The sequence below is a fragment of the Tyto alba genome, unplaced genomic scaffold (genome assembly GCF_018691265.1).
Source record: "Tyto alba isolate M040663 unplaced genomic scaffold, T.alba_DEE_v4.0 Super-Scaffold_13, whole genome shotgun sequence".
Lineage (NCBI taxonomy): Eukaryota > Metazoa > Chordata > Aves > Strigiformes > Tytonidae > Tyto > Tyto alba.
In genome coordinates, this window is record NW_024881275.1 from 48,166,854 (window position 1) to 48,186,408 (window position 19,555).

The window sequence follows — 19,555 nt, forward strand, 5'->3', positions numbered from 1 at the left end:
GTTGTCTCCAATACTTTCCATCATCCTTGAAAGCCAAATGGAAACCTGTCAGCAACACCTGTGCGGTTCAGTGAACCCTGACTACACAAGTCATCTATTTCAATACACATAGCATCACAATCATGTTCAGGCCAAATCAACCATCCACTGATTCACAGAGTGTAGTGTTACATTTGGGGCTGCACCCTACAGCAAAGACCTCTCCGAGTGCCTCACTGGAATTTTCCCTATGTGAGCTTCATAACAAGAGCGCAGGGACCGGGAGTAGGGGGAACGCAGGCATTTGTCTCCAGCCTTAGGGACACTGGTTCGTCCCAAGACAGAATGCAACAAGCATTCTAGGCAGCTGTAATCTTTCTGCTACCATCTTGGAGTATCTGGCAGTTTTTAGTTTCTCTTATATCACAGGCTTCTGATCTTTATCCATCTTTGAGTCATTTGTCTAGTCCTGGCAGTAGAAAAATCACTCCCAGGATTTAGTAAATCAACCAGTCCACCTTCTTCATTGATTCTACAATATCAGTAACTTTGCACTGCCTTTACCAGAGATACATGTCTGTCAGCCACAGCAGAGTTTCTCAAATTAATCTCAGGTTTTAAACTGCCTGCAGCAGATCTCTGGCAGAGCAATCACACTAAACAGTATGGCTAACCAGCTTATTTCTTTAATGTAGACATGTCAAGGTACTGGAGACAAGAGAGAAGCACTGGAGATGGAAACAAAGGAATGTCTCTCTGAAACAAAGAAATTAGCCACAGATCACAAAAGCCACAGCGAGCTGGACCAATGCTTTCTCATTTACTGGCAGAATATTCTCTCAATTTAACACTAACCAAACATTTACTCATTTCTATACCCACCACAGACAGAGTTACACAGAAGACATGAAATCTAACAAACATGAAATTTAACAGCTCCAAATGCTAGATTCTGCTCCTGGGGCAGAGTAGCACTGGGCACAAGTATAAATTGGGAGAGGAGTGGCTGGAGACCAGCCCTGCAGAAAGGGATCTTACGGTGTTAGTTGACAGCAGGCTGAATATGAGTCAGCAGTGTGCCTTGTCAGCCAAGAGGGCAAACAGCATCCTGTGGTGCACCAAACACAGCATAACTAGTCAGTTAAGAGGTGATTATCCAACTGTATTCAGTGTTGGTGTGGCCTCACTTTGAATACTGTGTGTAGTTCTGCACTCCACAGTTTAAGAAGGATGTTAAGGCTCTCAGATGAGTCCAGAAGAGGGAAACAAAGCTGATGAAAGGGCTAAAATACATGTCCTGTGAGGAGCGGCTAAGGACTTTGGAGAACAGGAGGCTAAGTGGCAACCTCATTACTCTCTACAGCTTCCTGAGAAGAAGTGGAGAGGGTGGTGCTAATCTTTTCTTCTCAGTATCCAGTGAACAGGATGCATGGTAGGGTTCAAAGCTGCATGAGAGGAGGTTTAGACATTATGAAACATTTCTTTACTGAGAGGGTAATCAAACACTGGAACAGGCTTCCTAGAGAGGTGGCTGATGCTCCATGACTATCAGTGTCTAAGCAGCTTTAATTTTGGTCAGCTGAAGTGGTCAGGCAGTTGGACTAGATAATCATTGTAGGTCCCTCACAACTGAAAATATTCTATTCTACTCTAAAACAGACCAAAAATCTGTTTGCTGGAACAATATTGGTTGAAACTAGGGAAGCAATATTGTATCTGAAAAGTAGTGCTTTCTTTGAAGAAAGAGAACACACTAGAACTTCACTTGGAGAGAATCCATTAGATGTGACATTTTCCATAACAAACTGCCTCTGCAATCCCACTTTACTGAGCTACAATCTAACAACTTTTGTAAGGACCCTAGACAAAAATTACCCATAGAACATGTAGTACAGCTGTAGGCCATTTGCATCTCATTCAGACTTTACATACTGATCTTTAAAACTGCATTTGGGACACCTGTGACTTTTCTTTGAAGATGTAAGACTATCTTTTATTGCTTTGGGTATTATGGTTTTTTAAACCTTGCAGGACTAAAGTATATCTTTAGACACCTCAGAAGAGCAGAGATCTGAATTCCAGGAGGGTAGTCTGTTCACACACACTCCTCCCGTAGTTCCCTTCATCAGTCTTTAGTCCACAGTCATAAAGAAATATCACATTATAAACTGTAAGTGGATTAAGGCCCCCAATGGTCACAATCACTCTCACACATAAAGCCTGTGAAATGCTTTGAAATCCCCTGCGAACATAGCCACTGATAATCCAATATCTAGTATTTTTGCAAAGCCATATGGAGACAACACAATTCAAGCATTACTGTTTGACATCAACGTATGGAGTTCAGCTACAGAAACAAAGCAGCTCTGCAGGATTCTTTTTTTAATGTAGCTAATTTTTAGAGTCAAATATTAACTTTTAGCCGGCCTTCCATCCCTCCAATGGAAAACATCCTAAGTACTTGCAGTCCACTGCATCCATGAATGGTTCTGTTAGTTTTTCAGCTAGAACTGAAAACTATGGTCAGGAAGTCCAATAAGGCCTCATAAATGGGGGAAGAGCAGTGGATATTGTCTATCTGGAGTTCAGTAAGGCCTTTGATACTGTCTCCCGTAAGATCCTCATGCACAAGCTGTTGACATATAGGCTGGATGAGGAGATGGTGAGGTGAATTGAAACATGGCTGAACAATGGGGTCCAGAGGGTGGTGATCCATGGCAAAAAGTCTAGTTAAATTCCAATGATTAGTGGTGTTCCTCAGGGGTCAATACTGGGTCTAGCTTTGTTTAAAATCTTCATTAATGGTCTAAATGATGGATTGTACCCTCAGCCACTCTGCAGACAACACCAAATTGGAAGGAGTGGCTGAGACACTAGGGAGTCACATTGCCATCCAGAGGGAACTGGAGAAATGGGCTGACGTCAATCTCATGAAGTTCAACAAGAAGTGCAAAGTCCTGTACCTGTGGAGGAGCAACCCCATGCACGAGCACATGCTGGAGACCACCCAGCTGGAAAGCAGTTTGGCAGAAAAGGACCTGGGGGTCCTTATAGGCACCAAGCTGAATATGAGTCATCAATGTCCTCTTGCTGCAAAGAAGCTGAATGGCATCTTGGGCTGCATTAGGCAAAGCATTGCCAGCAGGCCAAGAGATGTGATCCTTCCCCTCTCCTCACCACTGCTGAGTCCATACCTGGAGTGCTACATCCAGTTCTGGGATCACCAATACAAAAGACTGCAGCAAAGGGTCACAAAGAAGATGAAGGGAATTGAGCACCTCATGGATGAGGAAAGGTTGAGAGACCTGGGACTGTTCAGCCTAGACAAGAGAAAGTTCAGGGGAGGATCTTATCAGTGTGTATAAATACCTGAAGGCAGTGAGCGAAGAAGACATCCAGGCTCTTTTCAGTGGTACACAGTGACATAACAAGAGGCAATGGGCACAGATTGAAACAGAGGAGCTTCCATCTCATCATCAGGAAACACTTTTCCCACTGTGAAGGTGACTGAACACTGGAACATGTTGGCCAGACAGGTTGTGGAGTCTTCACACTTGCCAATATTCAAGACCTGTCTGGACATGGTCCTGGGCAACTGCTTAAGCAGGGAGGGCTGGACAAGATGATCTCCAGAGGTCCCTTCCACCCTCAACCATTTGTGATTCTGTCCTTGTAGTAAAGGCTAAGCCCTTGGTGCCAATTTCAGTCATTACCAAATGTCTTCAGGTAACTCTTTCAAAATGTGTCTTTGAATACAAACGGGGAGACTACAGTTAAAGCACCAAGCTTGGAATAACTCTGCTCCAAATCACATACCAGCCACCTCTCACACCACAAAATGCTCAGAATACAAGTTGAAGAGACAGAAAAACACACATGTTAATTCCTGTTGTCCAGGAATAGGACAGGGACACAACATCAAGATTGAATTGTCTATGATTACAGATGCAACCAAACTGATTTCACCTGGACAATGCAAGGGAAGACAAACACAAACACAAGCACTTTTAGAACGAAAAAATGTACCCCTTCTCAATTTTTGCCTGAAACTTTTAACCTCGTACCTAAGATCCTTTATCCCTCACCCTCTCAGTCCAAAAGGAATGAGCACTTTTTACCATGCAATGAACCTAGAAATAAAGCATATGACAGCTCAGAGGTTGTGTTCTTAGCAGAAGTGTGGATCTCTTGGATTTGGGAAGAGAGTCCAGCACAAAAACATGTTCATCTTGCATGCTCTCCAGTCACAGAAGAGAGGGTACTTACGAAAGAGTGATGTGTGGAGGACCTCAGCTGGACTGAGGCCCTGGGAAGGAACAACTTCAACCTTGAAAGGATTCCAAACTACCCCTGACAGAGCAAACAAGAACAGGAGGAGCTGCAAGATGAGCAAGCTTAGCGACTGCAGTAAGAGAGCATAACAACTCTGAACCAATAAGAAAAGAGACACATCAGAAGAACTGATAACCCTGTACCTGGAAATAGTTTTAGGTGGATAGAGATACTAGAAAGCTTGGGAGCCTGAACTTTTGAACTTTTTATCTTACTACGCTTGCGTGATGAGCTTATGCATATTAACTTCTCCACCCTGGCAAGAGCCATGGTTCATTTCCACGAACATGCGATGTATGAACAAATACATGAAGGGGTGTGTTGGTAGGCAGTCCAGAAAATCTGTACACCCTGTACAAAAAGTATAAAGGAACAAAGGAGGAGAGCAATAAAGGTTTTTTTGGGGCATTTTGCTTTGGGCTTTGATGTTAACTTGCTTTAAAGAAGAATATGTCTTGTATTTTTGTCTGTCTCAAACGTAGTTTTGTCAGTCTCAACCACGACAATTGGTGACCCCAACCAACAAATGGAACACTGAGAAAAGACTGACTGCTGGATGTGCAGTGGAGACGAAGGCCGGTGAAGCTGAGAGTGGAGGTGGAGCTGCTAAGTCCGCGGACCGATACTTGTCACGTAACGTACCAGGTGAGCCACTGGGAACATGGGCACGACACTCACAGAAGAGGAGACTAGTGTGCTGAACATATGGAAAGCAATATTGAAAAATTGGGGACTGAAAATGGACGAATTAATGTTACAGAGGATGCTGATATGGGGTAAACATAACAGAAAGCCAGCATCCGCTGAAACTGCATTCAGTATAACAGTATGGGAGTAAACAAGAGAAAAGTTAATAGACTGCGCAACATGGGGTGACAAGGGAGCACTAGGACTTTTAACTACATGGTGATTATTATTAAACACTTTAAAAACCCTTAAGCAAAATCAAGATGAGCTCAAAAAAATTAATAACAACAGTGACACAAAGGACAGATTGGACAAAGAGACGATAGCCATGGGGTTGGCAAACCCCTCTCTTGATAAAAAAGACACCCCCTCAAAATTGAGCATCACGTAACCACGGAAATATATGCGGCCCGATGAGACTATAGAGCCTTGGCAATATCTATGTTCTTGGTATATGGGTAATATATCGTATCCTCCTCTAGTGAAACAGGCTCAGACAGTACCTTCCACACCTCCACTACCACAGGGAATGGAAGGGGCAGTGGGGGACATGGGTAGAGACTTGGAAGTTTCCGAGGGGTGCCCCCCTCTGCCACCTGAAGGACCGGGAGATGACCGGGGGGATAGTAAGGAACCCCAGCCAGCTGATTTGAAAACACCCTTAAGAGAGAGAGTGGAATGCCCTGGGCCTCTTCGACCCTGGACATTACCTCCTGCTAAGCTAATGGTCCTCCCCAGAGACCCTGCTAGGTTTTGGAAGGAGGTGAAAAAGCAAGCCATGAAGGAGGGGAATTGGGACTTATCTGAGGCTATCCAGACACCTGGATTGCAAGACACAGGCATTATGATCCAAAAAGAGTCTACTGGGCCCTCAGCATTTCCAGTAATTCATGCCACCCAACAGGGCCAGGCCGATGCGAATGTTGCATTTGCCTGGAAAGCAATACAAGATTTACAGAAGGCTGCTACCGAGCATTGACCAAATTCTCCTGCAGTCATGCAATTACGCTTGGTAGCCACTGATGAGTTGGGCCCTTTGGACATAAATCAACTTGTGCAAATTATATTTCAGCCAGTGAAAAACACAGTATTTCACAACATTTGGAGGCAGTGTGCTGATGTACAGACAGCAAAAAACTTGCATCTAGATCAGCAGGACCCTAGATTTGGGGTGGGAATGGAAGCATTCATGGGATTAGGGCAGCATAGTGATGCCTGGGCACAAACCTGCTGGCATCCGCTTGTGTTGGAACAAGTGAAAGTGATAGATATAGAAGCTATTATGAGGACTGCAGCACTTTCAGAACCAAAACCATGATATACTACCATAAGGCAGGAGCCTAAAGAACCTTTCTGCCATTTGTAGAAAAGAATAATGGTATCTGTTGAAAAACAAGTCTATGACCCCACCTTGCGACAGATGCTGGTAAAGCAAGTAGCTTGTGATAATGCAAATGAAGACTGCCGAAAAATTATTGAAGCTATGCCAGGCGATCCAACTATAGAGGAAATGGTCACTGCCTGTGTGAAAGTAGGGTCAGTAAGATACAGAATGTCAGAACTTGCCACAGCCATGTCGGCTCTCCAGTCAGAGAACCAGAAATTTTTTAATTGTGGCAAGGCTGGCCACCAAAAAGCCGGCTATCCTAATAAGAACAGAAAAGGAGGGCAGTCACAGTCCCTACAAGCAATGGGACCTGTAAATTGTTTAAGATGTGGAAAGAGAAGGCACTTTGCAAAGCAGTATAAATCTCAGTTTCATTTCAGTGGGCAACCATTGGGCTCGGGAAATGGCAAGAAGAGTAAGAGGGAATGTGTGCAGACACAAATGACCCCTCACAGGGTGCCTTGGGCCTTTGAAAGACCACAGGTGGAACCACAAACCTTTGTGACCAGTTATGTGGAAGGACCGAGGGGTCAGCCAGGATGTGTAGAAGCATTTCTGATGGAGAATAGCCACGATATTTTGTTGCAAGGTTTGGATAATCCAGGCCTGAGATCAGACTGCTAACAACGGCTGTGTTATGAGAATGACCTTGAAGGGCTGTTTTGTGAGGAACTGTATCTGTTGAGTAAAGATAAATGAGGAATTTTCCCAGCTATGTATCTGGCTAAGCTAAGCACAAATATGCAGCGAACAGAAAGATGCTAGCCTATCACAGTTTCCCTTTGGGTGCATGATAAGTTGCTTATGACCAATAATCAAGGGGTATGGGGCGCATGAACAGCGGGTGCTTGCTGTGCAAAGTATATAACCAAGCGATTTGGGCAATAAAGGTGGAAAGACATGTAGCCGCATCGGTGTGATTGTTGTTACTTGGTCGACTCTCCGAGGGTACCCTGTTGCGGGGATGAATATATCCACCTCTTGCACAGTGACATTAACTGTGATGGCACTTTATAAGGTGCCTCTAGAAGCATGGGGCCCCATCAGACAAGGACTAAGTGCATTATTGATATGATGATCAAGTAGTACCCTGCAGGGATTAATGGTGCATGTGGGAGTGATTGATGGTGACTTTAAAGGACAAATAATGGCAATGGTGTTTACTGCGACACCTCAGATGACTATAAAAGCAGGAACATGGATTGCACAACATGTGCCATTTAGGAACTGCATCCCAAGAACCGCATCCACGGTTCATGGGGATCATATGCTTCAGGTCCACCAGGAAACCACAAGTATATTGGACCCAAAACATTGCAGAACAGCGCCTGGAAATTACTTGTATTTTGACTATGGAGGGTGCCTCTCCAAGACAACTCAAACTTGTGGGTTTACTGGATAGTGGCGCAGATATTACAATCATATCTCTGAACCACTGGCCTAAATCATGGCCTGTAGTTTCAAGCAGTGAAGCACTCCTAGGAGTGGGAGGAGTGCAACATAGTCTGTTGGCAGCCAAACCTGTATTGATAAGTAACACAGAAGGGCAAAAAGCTACAATATGGCCCTATGTCACTTCCCTACCAATGAATTTGTGGGGAAGAGATCTGATGCAACAGTGGGGGGTGTGATTGACCACGGATTTTTGGCAGGGTCCACTGTAATGTGGGCCAAAGAGCGACCAACTCTGGCTTTGTGATGGTTGACAGACAAGCTGGTGTGGGTGGATCAGTGGCCCCTCAATCAAGAAAAGCTTGTGGACCTAAAGAAATCAGTGGAAGAGCAGTTGGCTGCAGGACATACTGAATCATCTCATAGTCCTTGGAAAAACCCTGTGTTCATAATTAAAAAGAAATCAGGAAAATGGAGACTCTTGCATGATCTTAGAAAAATAAAAGGTGTAATGGCACCAATAGGGGCCTTACAGCCAGGCTTGCCATCACCCACGATGATTCCAATGGAGTGGGATGTTGTGGTAATGGACTTAAAAGAATGTTTTTTTACTATCCCTTTAGCAGAGCCTGACATGGAAAAATTTGCCTTTACTCTACCATCAGTAAACAATGGTGAGCCTACAAAAAGGTATCATTGGAAAGTATTGCCACAGGGAATGAAAAACTCCCTGACAATCTGCCAATGGTTTGTAGCAAAAGCATTGACTCCTGTTAGAGAGAAATAGCCACAGTGTTATTGTTACCATTACATGGATGATATTCTGTTGGCTGCACCTCGTTTGCCACTTTTAGACAAAGTACAAAAAGACATGCGCAAATCACTAGAAAAATACAAACAGATCAGAGCCTGAAAAGGTGCAGTGACAGCCTCCATGGTTGTATTTGGGAATAAAAGTGTTAAATCAGGTGGTGAAACTGCAACCTATTCAGTTAAAGGTAAACATAAAAACACTGAATGATGTACAAAAGGTGGCAGGAATGATCAATTGGATTTGACCCTGTTTAGGGTTGACATCATCTAAGTTACAACCACTTCTGGACCTTTTGAAAGGGGATGCTGATATAGCTGCCCCTCAAACATTAACACCTGAAGTAAAACAAGTGATTGAGGATGTAGAACAAGCAATTAGCAGGTCAGGTGTGGAGGATTGATTTGACTGTGGCTGTGCATGTGTTTGTAATGATCGATGAAATGATACCCTTTGCCATAATAGCACAATGGAATTCTGACTGGTTGGACCCATTACACGTGTTAAAGTGGGCATTAAGACAGCTCCTGGAATCTTTGAGCTTTTGGCACAAATTATTATCAAAACACGAGCTCGTTGTCGGGAACTGACAGGCAATGATCCTGAGAAAATAGTTGTCCCTGTTCAAACAGAGTTTTCTGAATGGTGTTTCACCAGCAATTCAACCCTGCAAGCAGCGTTAGCAGGTTTTGAGGGGCAAATTTCTTATCATCTTCCCTCTCATCCCCTTCTAAAATTAGGCAGTCAAGTGCGAATTGCACAAAAAGTTAAACCAATCAGAACCAGTGGCTGGATTGATCGTGTTTACGGATGGATCAGGGAAAACAGGAAAAGTGGCTGTTGTATGTTATGATGGCCAGCAGTGGCAACAGTTAATCAAACACCAAGAAGGGTCTCCACAAATTGTGGAACTCCAAGCCATGGTTTTTCAAAAGTTTGAGGAGCCATTAAATATTGTCACTAACTCTTCATACGTCACTGGTTTGGTCCAATAATTGGATAAGTCTGTGCTAGGTCATGTGGCAAATGAAAAATTATTTGGGGTACTAAAATTATTATGGCTTATGATTCAAGAGCAGCAGCATCCATATTATGTTTTGCATGTTAGAAGTCACACGACACTGCCAGGTTTTATCACTGAAGATAATGCTCAAGCTGATGCTGCTGTAGCAGGCGTAGCAATGGGGCCAATACCTAATGACAAACAGCAAGCTTTTGAGTCCCATCAATTTTTTCATCAAGGACATCGAGCACTGAGGAAACAGTTTCGTCTATCCAGCATGCCCAGATTGTCAAGGACATCATATTCCTCAGTATTATGGAACCAATCCACGTGGGTTACAAGCCTTACAAGTTTGGCAGACTGATGTTACTCACATGTCAGACTTTGGACGCATAAAATATGTGCATGTTTCAATTGACACTTTTTCTTCTGTTATTACTGTTACAGCGCACACTCAGGAATCAGTGAAGGATGTTGTTTGACATTGGCAACGCACGTTTTTGATTGCAGGTGTGCCACAACAAATTAAGACTGATAACGGCCCAGCGTATAAGTTTAGAAAAGTGGCATCATTTCTATCTCTTTGGGGAATTCAGCATATGACCGGTATTCCTCATTCTCCCACAGGACAAGCTTTTGTGGACCATGCCCATGGCACCTTGAAGCGTATGCTTCAAAAACAAAAAAGGGGGAATGGGGGGAGAAAGTCCGGAATCACACCGTAATAAAACCACATATGTATTAAATTTTTTGCAGGTAACAGATGAGTCACCGCAGCCATGAGTGCTGTGGCATTTTGGATCCCTGATACCTACCTCCAGGGTAAAACCAGAGCTTAAGGTGTAGATAAGGGTCTGGTTACAGGTCATTGGTCCTCTCCATGTGAACCACAAATAGCAGACCTCAATGGATTCCTGCTCGCCGTGTTCAGCCTATGTGGACTGCCACACAAGATAATGAAGCATGGATGGTGCCACAACACAAAGAGAATGTATGGGTAAAGTTGGCAAACATAACACGACAAAAACATTATGCCTTTCTGTTGCCTCCCCTGGAAACCCTTTTTTCACTTGCCTGGTTGGGCTGCCTGTAGACACCTAGGCCAACCCTGTGAATGTGGGCCCCTGTGTTAGTCCACCGATGTGCTGATAGTAGCATTAAGTGGATTATTAACAGATGTTGATAGCGTTAGACATGCTACATTGCAAGGTAGATAGTGCTAGACATGCTTCATTGCAAGATAGGGCTGTGACAGATTTTTGTTGCTAGCCCAAGGACATGGATGTGAAGACTTTGAAGGAATGTGTTGTATTAATTTGTCAGAACACTCAGAATCAATTCATAAGAGTATTCAAATGTTGAAGGAAGGAGTGAAGAAGCTTCAGACTGATGATGTGTAGGATTGGTTAAATAACTTCTTTCATGGTTAGGGATTGTTTGGTTGGATTCTATCACTGATCAAGACTGGAATGTTGGTATTGATTATAATTTTAGTTGTGTTATTAATGTTGCTATATTTAATGTCCCTGATGCAAAGGGCCCTGCAGAAGGTGACATGGGCGACTTTTGTAGCACAAATACAAAAAGGGGGAATTGTGGAGGACCTCAGCTGGACTGAGGCCCTGGGAAGGAACAACTTCAACCTTGAAAGGATTCCAAACTACCCCTGACAGAGCAAACAAGAACAGGAGGAGCTGCAAGATGAGCAAGCTTAGCGACTGCAGTAAGAGAGCATAACAACTCTGAACCAATAAGAAAAGAGACACATCAGTAGAACTGATAACCCTGTACCTGGAAATAGTTTTAGGTGGATAGAGATACTAGAAAGCTTGGGAGCCTGAACTTTTGAACTTTTTATCTTACTACGCTTGCGTGATAAGCTTATGCATATTAACTTCTCCACCCTGGCAAGAGCCATGGTTCATTTCCACGAACATGCGATGTATGAACAAATACATGAAGGGGTGTGTTGGTAGGCAGTCCAGAAAATCTGTACACCCTGTACAAAAAGTATAAAGGAACAAAGGAGGAGAGCAATAAAGGCTTTTGGGGGCATTTTGCTTTGGGCTTTGATGTTAACTTGCTTTAAAGAAGAATATGTCTTGTATTTTTGTCCGTCTCAACCATAGTTTTGTCTGTCTTGACCGCGACAGTGATGCAAGCATGTGTTCTTGTTCATTGGGGGCCAAGTGAATATAGTTCATAGACATTAGATACACAAGTTACATGAAAAGGGGTGGAAACTGGACAAAGGTCCACAGTACTGCCCAGTTCCGTTATGGGCATTTGTACTGCAGTATTAACCTTTTTCAGAATAAGGACACGTGGAATCTGCTCAGTTACAGTCTCCTGTTAAGTTCAATAAGCACATCTCAGTTCAGAAGGGGCCAGTCAGTCTTCTCACTTGAATCCAGTAACTGAGGTCCTTCCTTTTGATGGTTTGGATCTGCTTACTGGAAGGGTATACATATGGCACACTCTTCCAGAAGACCACCACTCCCTCCTTCAATCTCCATGTGTCCAACTGTTTCATCCCCCTTCCTGATAGCCTTTATCTGCTTCAATCTCTCTGCATCCAATAGTCTGAAAATTTGGATGGTTCCCAGAGCTAAGACTGTTCCAAGCTGTGCAATACACTGCAGATGTCAAGCATACTTGAATATATATATGAATATACAACAGGCATACTTCACACCAGAACTTAATAGCCTATCACATCAGATTGAACAGCCCTAAAGTCATTAAGACTCCACAGCCTCAGGTAAGAACTGAATATCTTCCCGTTCATAAGACAGTCCCTTAATCATGGGACTGACATGTGGAAAAATGCATTTCTAGCTGCATTATAGCTGCACTACAGCAACATGAGATGCACTGAAAAAATTCAGCTTGCTACCTTTATGTGTGGCCTTGCCCAGGCCATTCATGTAGGTTTGCAAGACCAGTGGCCACCGGTATCTTTTTCTTGAGACCTCAGATTCAAAGGCAGAGCCATATGTCAATAGGAAACATGCAGAGAGGAAGACTGTTTCAGAGTAGGACCAAGTGTAAAAAGTGGCAGCTTGACACACTGTTGTAATGGATTAAATATGGGAATAAGACACAGTTATGTTTGTAGTTTGGGATCTCTAGAAACTATATACTTTGATATAAATAACTCCATCACTGATTAGACATCTTTCAAGTGTTTCCTCAGTGCACCTCAAAATACCAGCTGCAAGATTCTGTTAAATACACCTGACTTGTTCTCACTTGCGAGATCAAATAAAACTTAGAACTTTCATATACAGAAATAAGATAAACATCTTCTCAATGTTTCCTAAAGGGTTTAAATTATATACAGATATTAATAATGTTCCATGGAGCCTAAGCACTTTTATGCAGGACCTTAAAGTTCAAACAGCATTACCACAGTCTATTGCAATGTCAGAAAGGTACTTGTTTCTTACATAATGGGGGAAAGCTTTCAACACAAACAGCTTTAGCCCTCATGCTTATATAGCAGCCAGATCTCTGCACCACACACGTCTAAGGTGGATCCCATGGAAGCAAATGTTGCTTTTTTTTTCCTTATACAAGTGTAGAATTCACACAGCCAATGCCAGCCATCTCCGAGACAGACCCACCACTGGCCATGGCTGAGCCAATCAGCAACACTAGTAGCACTTCTGCGATAACATATTTAAGAAAAGGGGAGGAAAAAACTGTTAAAGAGCAACTTCAACCAAAGAGAGTAGTGAGAATATGTGAGAGAAACAACTCTGAAGACACCGGCGTCCATGAAAAAGGATGGAGAGGAAGTGCTCAGGGCACCAGTGCAGAGATTCCACTACAGCCCATGCTGAAGACCATGGTGAGGCTGGCTGTCCCCTGAAGCCAATGGAGGTCCATGGTGGAGCAGAGATCCACCTGTAGCCTGTGGAGGACCCCTGTCAGAACAGGTGGATGCAGCCAAAGGAACCTGTGACCCCATGGGAAGCCTGCACTGGAGCAGGCTCCTGGCAGGATCTGGGACCTCCATGGAGAGAGGAGCCCACACTGGAGCAGGTGTGCTGGCAGGACTTGTGATCCCATGGGAATCTGTGCTGGAGTCATCTGTTCCTGAACAATTGCATCCAATGGAAAGGACCCACTCTGGAGCAGTTAATGAAGAAATGTAGCACAGAGCAAGGACTCATGTTAGAGAAGTTCATGGAGAACTGTCTCCTGTGGGACAGACCCCATGCTGGTGCATGGGAAGAGCATGGGGAGTCGTCCCCCTAGAGTAGGAAGGAACAAGAAGAGATAACGTGTGATGAACTGACCACAACCCCCATTTCCCATTCCCCCTGCACTGTGTGAGAGGAAGTAGAGAAAATCAGGAGCGAAGTTGAAGCCGATGAGAAGGGAGGTGTGGGGGAAGGCATTTTAAGATTTGGTTTTATTTTCTCATTACCCTACTCTGATTTGATTGGTAATAAATTAAATTAATTTCCCTAAGTTGATTCTGTTTTACCCATGACTGTAATTTGTGAGTGATCTCTCCCTGTCCTTATCTTGATCCATGAGCCTTTCACTGAATTTTCTCTCTCCTGTCCAGCTGAGGAAGGGAGAGAGAGAGGTTTTAGTGGGCATCTGGCATTCAGCCACTGTGAACCTACCACATAAGCCAAGTCACACATTTATTCTTACACAAATAGCTTGTCTACATTCATTTGCCACAGGAGAGCTAAGAAGTTAACATCTCCCAGGCCAGCACTAAAGATGGAAGCCATTAATTTCTTATCTTCTATACTGGAGGAACTGAGCTGCTTCTGTCATGAATTATAACATATCTTGCTCTCCCTTGTTTGAAGATACACATCACTGTTAAAGCCCTAAAACCTGCCTGATTGTACTACCTAAATAAAAAAATCCACCCACCAATTTGAATTCAAAGACATTGGCAATGGTGACTCTCCCACAAGCTTCTGTTATAGAGGTCAGTCACCACACTATTAAAAATACATGGCAATTTGGGTTTGTCTGCTTCATTTTAGTTGGTACTTCTACCTCTACACATCGAAGCTTCCTGAACCCCAGATACATTACATCTCTATGATTACTTTTAAAACCTATGTGTGGAATCTTGCAAAATACCATCATGCCTGCCATTGCATTTAACCTCCGTCTCCTTTACTCCCTGATTCAGCTAGTCAATCATTTTTTTCCTGGGAATTTTGATTAATCAGTCTGTCATTATTCATACTTTGCCATTTGTCCTTTATAAGCAACTACATCAAACAAGCACCTTCCTGAATTTCCTTCCACTCTAGTAACTATTTCAAATTTAACACACAACTGAGCTCTTCAGCCAACACTTTACTGATGACTAATCACAGAAGTTCTAAAATTGCTCATTGAATTTTCTGAAAACCATACTTCTCACTTCTCATTTAAACACATGAAGGAAAACAGTTCTCTATCCTTGTATATGAAAAACAAAACAAAACAAAAACAAACAAACAAAAACCCAAAGGTACTGGAACGGAACATAAGCATTTAGTGAACACTAGTGGATCATTAAACACTACCATACTTCTGATGACAGACCTATATGGCAACTAGATCTTTTTTTCATTCCTAAGGTACTTACTAGCTTAAGCTATATTACTCACAGATTTTTTTTCTTCCTTTTGATGTTTTTAACATCTTTACTATCTCCTCTACTATATCCTTCTTACAGAAGTTTATTTCCACTTGCTTTATTTGCCACTGAATTAGACACACTCTGTTAATAAAATCTGTCTTTTTCCCTCCTCAGTGAATGACAGGTATAGGAAAGAAGCCTATACTGGTTCTCTGCCTGCTCACTATGACCACTGCTTTCAAAATTCACCTGTCAGGCTTTACATTTCAGGGCTGTGAAATAAGATTTCATTTCCATTACTGGGAGGAAATAACACAGTTGAACAAAAGGCAATCTATGTAGCTTCCTACAACCAAATTCTGTTGTGGGTGGGTGCAGGCACACTTAACCTTTTGATGTGTAGGGATAATTTTATCTCTCAGACATGCTAAGATTTTCTGCTTGTCATATATAGTTCTCACTCTCAAAAACTGAAAAAAATGTGACTATGACATGAGTGTTCTGTACCTTATTTTAAAAAATTGTAGGCTGCTCATTCAAAACAAGTTTTAGAACCTGCAACAAGGGCTTGGGAGCCGCACACATTTATGACAACACAAGGTAGTGGGTTACCTAGTTAACAGATGTAGTTTCTGCTCTGAAAATTGCTTCAGTAAGGCCTCAAATTAAAAAATAATTAAAAAAAAATGCCCTATTTAAAAAAAAAAAAAAAAGACAAAACCAAAACAAAACCCCCCTCACATTTGCACTTGGAAGCATCTTGCCCCAAGCAGTTATTTTCTCTCAAGTATGAAGTTGATGAAAGTATTTGCCTAACAGCAGATACATGGTATCAACACAGGCAACTGAAAGAAGTCTGAATATCCTGAGACTGTAACATAGTGAGAATCTAGCTTTAACCAATTGCTCCCACAAAAGAAGTTGCTTCCAGACAGGAAGTACACCTAAAATGACAGACAGTGTAACAAATTCTACACTTTTAACCTTGTATCATCACATTCATAAGCTGATTTATTTGGAATTCCACCTGGACAAGATATAATTTATCAAGTTGTCACGGACATGTATCATCACTCAATGCAATCATGTTACATATTTAAACATGTACACGCATGTATCAATTTAAACTGATTACATTCTGCACATACTTAGAATTTCTGTGATGTGACAATTGCACTTCAGTTATAAATGCCAATTTACAAAATGGAAAAATATTCATTTCCAGTATATGAAAAAACTAAACTGTACTCACAGGACCAACGGGGGGGGGGGGGGGGGGGGGGGGGGAGGGGGGAACGGGGGGTGGTGTCGGGAATGGATATGTGCAGTCCTTACAAAATAAGTAATATTACTTCCCTCTGGAAAGCTTCCCAGCTCTAATCTGAGCTCCTGAGCCCAGCACTCTCCAGTGCTGTGTGTACAGAATTTCGTTAATATTTGTAGAGAAAAATTGGTAAAAGATAGGAGAACATTTGCAACTGAGCCAGTAGCTATAGATTTTGCTTCAGATACTTGCCAGTTGGAAACAGAGTTATCATGGGAGATGTGGTGCTGTTACAACACAGGACTTTGAACTACTTCACTTCTGACTAAAATGCGAAGAAGTTATACTGGACACATGACAGTCTCCTTAAAAACAGGCAGTCTGATTCAGGATAGAATCAGAATTTTTTTTTTTTTTTTTTTTTTAAGTATAATGACTGCTCCAGACCACAACAACAGGGCTGAGGCCACAACTTTGGGTCACAAGCATGGGGCTTCTCAAGTGACTCTAGGGATCCCCAAGCACCTCCTCAAAGACTTAGATCCTGTTCTGCAGGAGCGTGCCAACCCAAGAACCTTGGTACAGTCAAGATGTTGGCAGTACACTGTGCGTCAGAGCAGGACTAGGCACACCTGCAAACCTGCCCCATAAGAACAGAGGTGAGTTTGAAAGCCCAGAGGGCAGGGCACCACCATTTCATGTGCCAGACATACACATTCAGACAGGAGCTAGTCCTCTCACCAAAAATCCTTCCAGGGCTGACATAGCCCCAGCCCTGCTACCTAGTCTGTAGTGGCAGGAACAGGAGCACAACACTTACTTTATCTTTCATGGCAGATGGGACAGAGGTCATCAGATGCTTGGAGCCCTTGTTGAGCTTCTTGTCTGCTCCATCGCTGCTACCACCACTGTTGACCTTGATAAGCCGGTGCTTGGGGGAGATGTACTTCATGTCAGGCAGCATTACCACACGGCGTTCACTGTGGCTACGAAAGAGGTGTGCAGAGCCAGATGTGCAGGTGGCAGGGATATGGCACAGCACGATGAGGAGGATAAAGCCTGGGGGGCTGCCTGTCTCAGGTCCTTGGCCATGGAGTAGTCTGGGCAGCACATGGCATGCAGCTTGTGCAGAGATGGGCAGGGCCCACTGTAGGGATCCTCGAAGTCACGGTCTTTCTGGGCATGGTAGGCACGGAGCAAGTCACTGGTGCCGTCATGCAGGCGACGGTGTGGAAAGCCAGGTGACGTGTAGTTGTGGAGATGTGGTGGTCTGTCGGGACAGGATGCACTGTCTGTACCATTGTGTTTCTCTCGGTAGTCAGGACACGGAGGCTGCGGAGGACTCTTAGTCTTGTTATTGCCTAGGCTGAAGTACTTACTCAGCCATTTGGCCATCGTCTCTCCCGACCGAGGCCTCTCAGCACCGCGTGCTGCCCCGAGCACCTCGCGCGCCAGCCCCGTTTACCACTGCTGCCGTCCTCATGAAGAAGCAGGGCGGCGGAGCCACCCAGACACCTCCCTTCTACTGCCAAAAACTGGTAGTGCCCCGCTTAGGCTCCCGATTTCCCGGCGGGACGGAATCGTTCCCGGCCCGAGCCAAGTGCTCGTCATAGCTCCGCCCGGCCGCCGGCGGCTCCGGGACTCTCGCGAGCTCAGACCCCGCTCCCTCACGCTTGCAGCGTAGCCCAGCCTGATCCCAGCACGCACTGGGGAGGCGGAGGACGTATCCGCATGCAATCGTCGCCGTCAGGGCCCGCCCACTGACACGACCGCGGGTGGAGAGCCGAGCGGGGCTGGGCTGGATGCCGGCGAGTTGTAACTGTGCGGTGCGCTCCGCCCTGGCTGGAAGTGGCCTTGGCCGAGCACCTCCCTGCATGGGGCCAGCTCAAGGGCTCATCGCTGTCTCTTCGTGATCCCTGAGGGGGACGGGATGCGCATTAGCAACAGCAGAAGCACGAGTCCCAGGGATGCGGGAGAGCGTCAGCACGGCTTCTTCCTGTACTCCACGTCAGAAGGGACGCGGCGGGGGCTTTGTCTGACCCCCTCGGGCCGATGCTGAAGCGGGTGGAGACCTGTCGAGGCTTCATCTCTGCATGTGTGGAAGGCTGCGGGAGCGGAGCTGCCGCGTGAGAAGGCAGGAAGCACGAGTACGTTTCCTTTTTCCTTTCCTTTTTCCTTTCCTTTTTCCTTTTTCCTTTCCTTTTTCCTTTCCTTTTTCCTTTCCTTTTCCTTTCCTTTTTCCTTTCCGTTTTCTTTTCCTTTTTCCTTTCCTTTCCTCAGCAGCTTCTGTCATCTGGAGGGGCCAGGACATGTGCAGCCAGGATAATGTGGTCTCAGCCACTTTTTGCACAGTTTGAGCTCTGACTTTTCTAATACTACTAATTCTGTGTACCCTTTCCCCTTGGTGAAGTATGGAGTTTTGACTGGGACCAGCTGGCACCTGTCAGAGGGCATCAAGCCCTGTTGTTGGCTAGGGCAGATACTTCGCAAACATACTGTGTATTTTGATGGTAGGTGCTTTTCCCAGGTGTGTTCTTAGATAAGGACTATAGTAAATCAAATGCAGAGATGACAGCTGTGTGAATCATGCTGCTCAACTTGCTTATTGCCAGAAGGTTTTGTCCCTTTTGGACTACCATATCTGTGAACAGTTAGCATTGCTTTTTATCTTTGTCCATCTGCCCAAAGGTAAACACCTACTATAACAGTGTTCCCAAATTCTTTCTCTCCAGCTATAACAGTCTTACCTGAATCTTTCCTCCCCATTCTGATTTGGTCTAGCCTTACAAAAGGCTGGAGGCAATGAATGGATGGGGATAGGAATGTCCTTAGGCTGATGTTTCCATGCCCATCTATGGCCTCTGCCACAAGAAAGAAAGCACACAAAATAACTTCCCAGGTGATAGCTTGGCCTATGGTGCTTCAGTTGTGCATACTGATCTGGGATAGGGAGGTTTTGTTGTGGTTTTGTTCTACCTACAGTGCAGAGATTGAATTCAGCTTCAAATAAAGGCTGGAGAAGACCTCACAATTACATCTTTGGGAGGCTTCCAGCAATAAGAATTTAGAACCATCAATAAAAGCCATAAGAA

The 19,555-nt window shown here is 44.2% G+C and overlaps 1 protein-coding gene across 1 annotated transcript in view; it reads right to left on the reverse strand.

The window, feature by feature from the left end:
- The window catches only part of SHB (SH2 domain containing adaptor protein B), a 99,027-nt gene extending 80,874 nt beyond the window's left edge, over window positions 1-18,153 (reverse strand). The window contains 2 exon segments of the mRNA XM_032993835.2: window positions 17,284-17,478; window positions 17,481-18,153. Coding sequence (XP_032849726.2) covers window positions 17,284-17,478; window positions 17,481-17,858 — 573 coding nt within the window. The 5' untranslated portion in view covers window positions 17,859-18,153.
- Window positions 18,154-19,555: the final 1,402 nt, after the last annotated feature.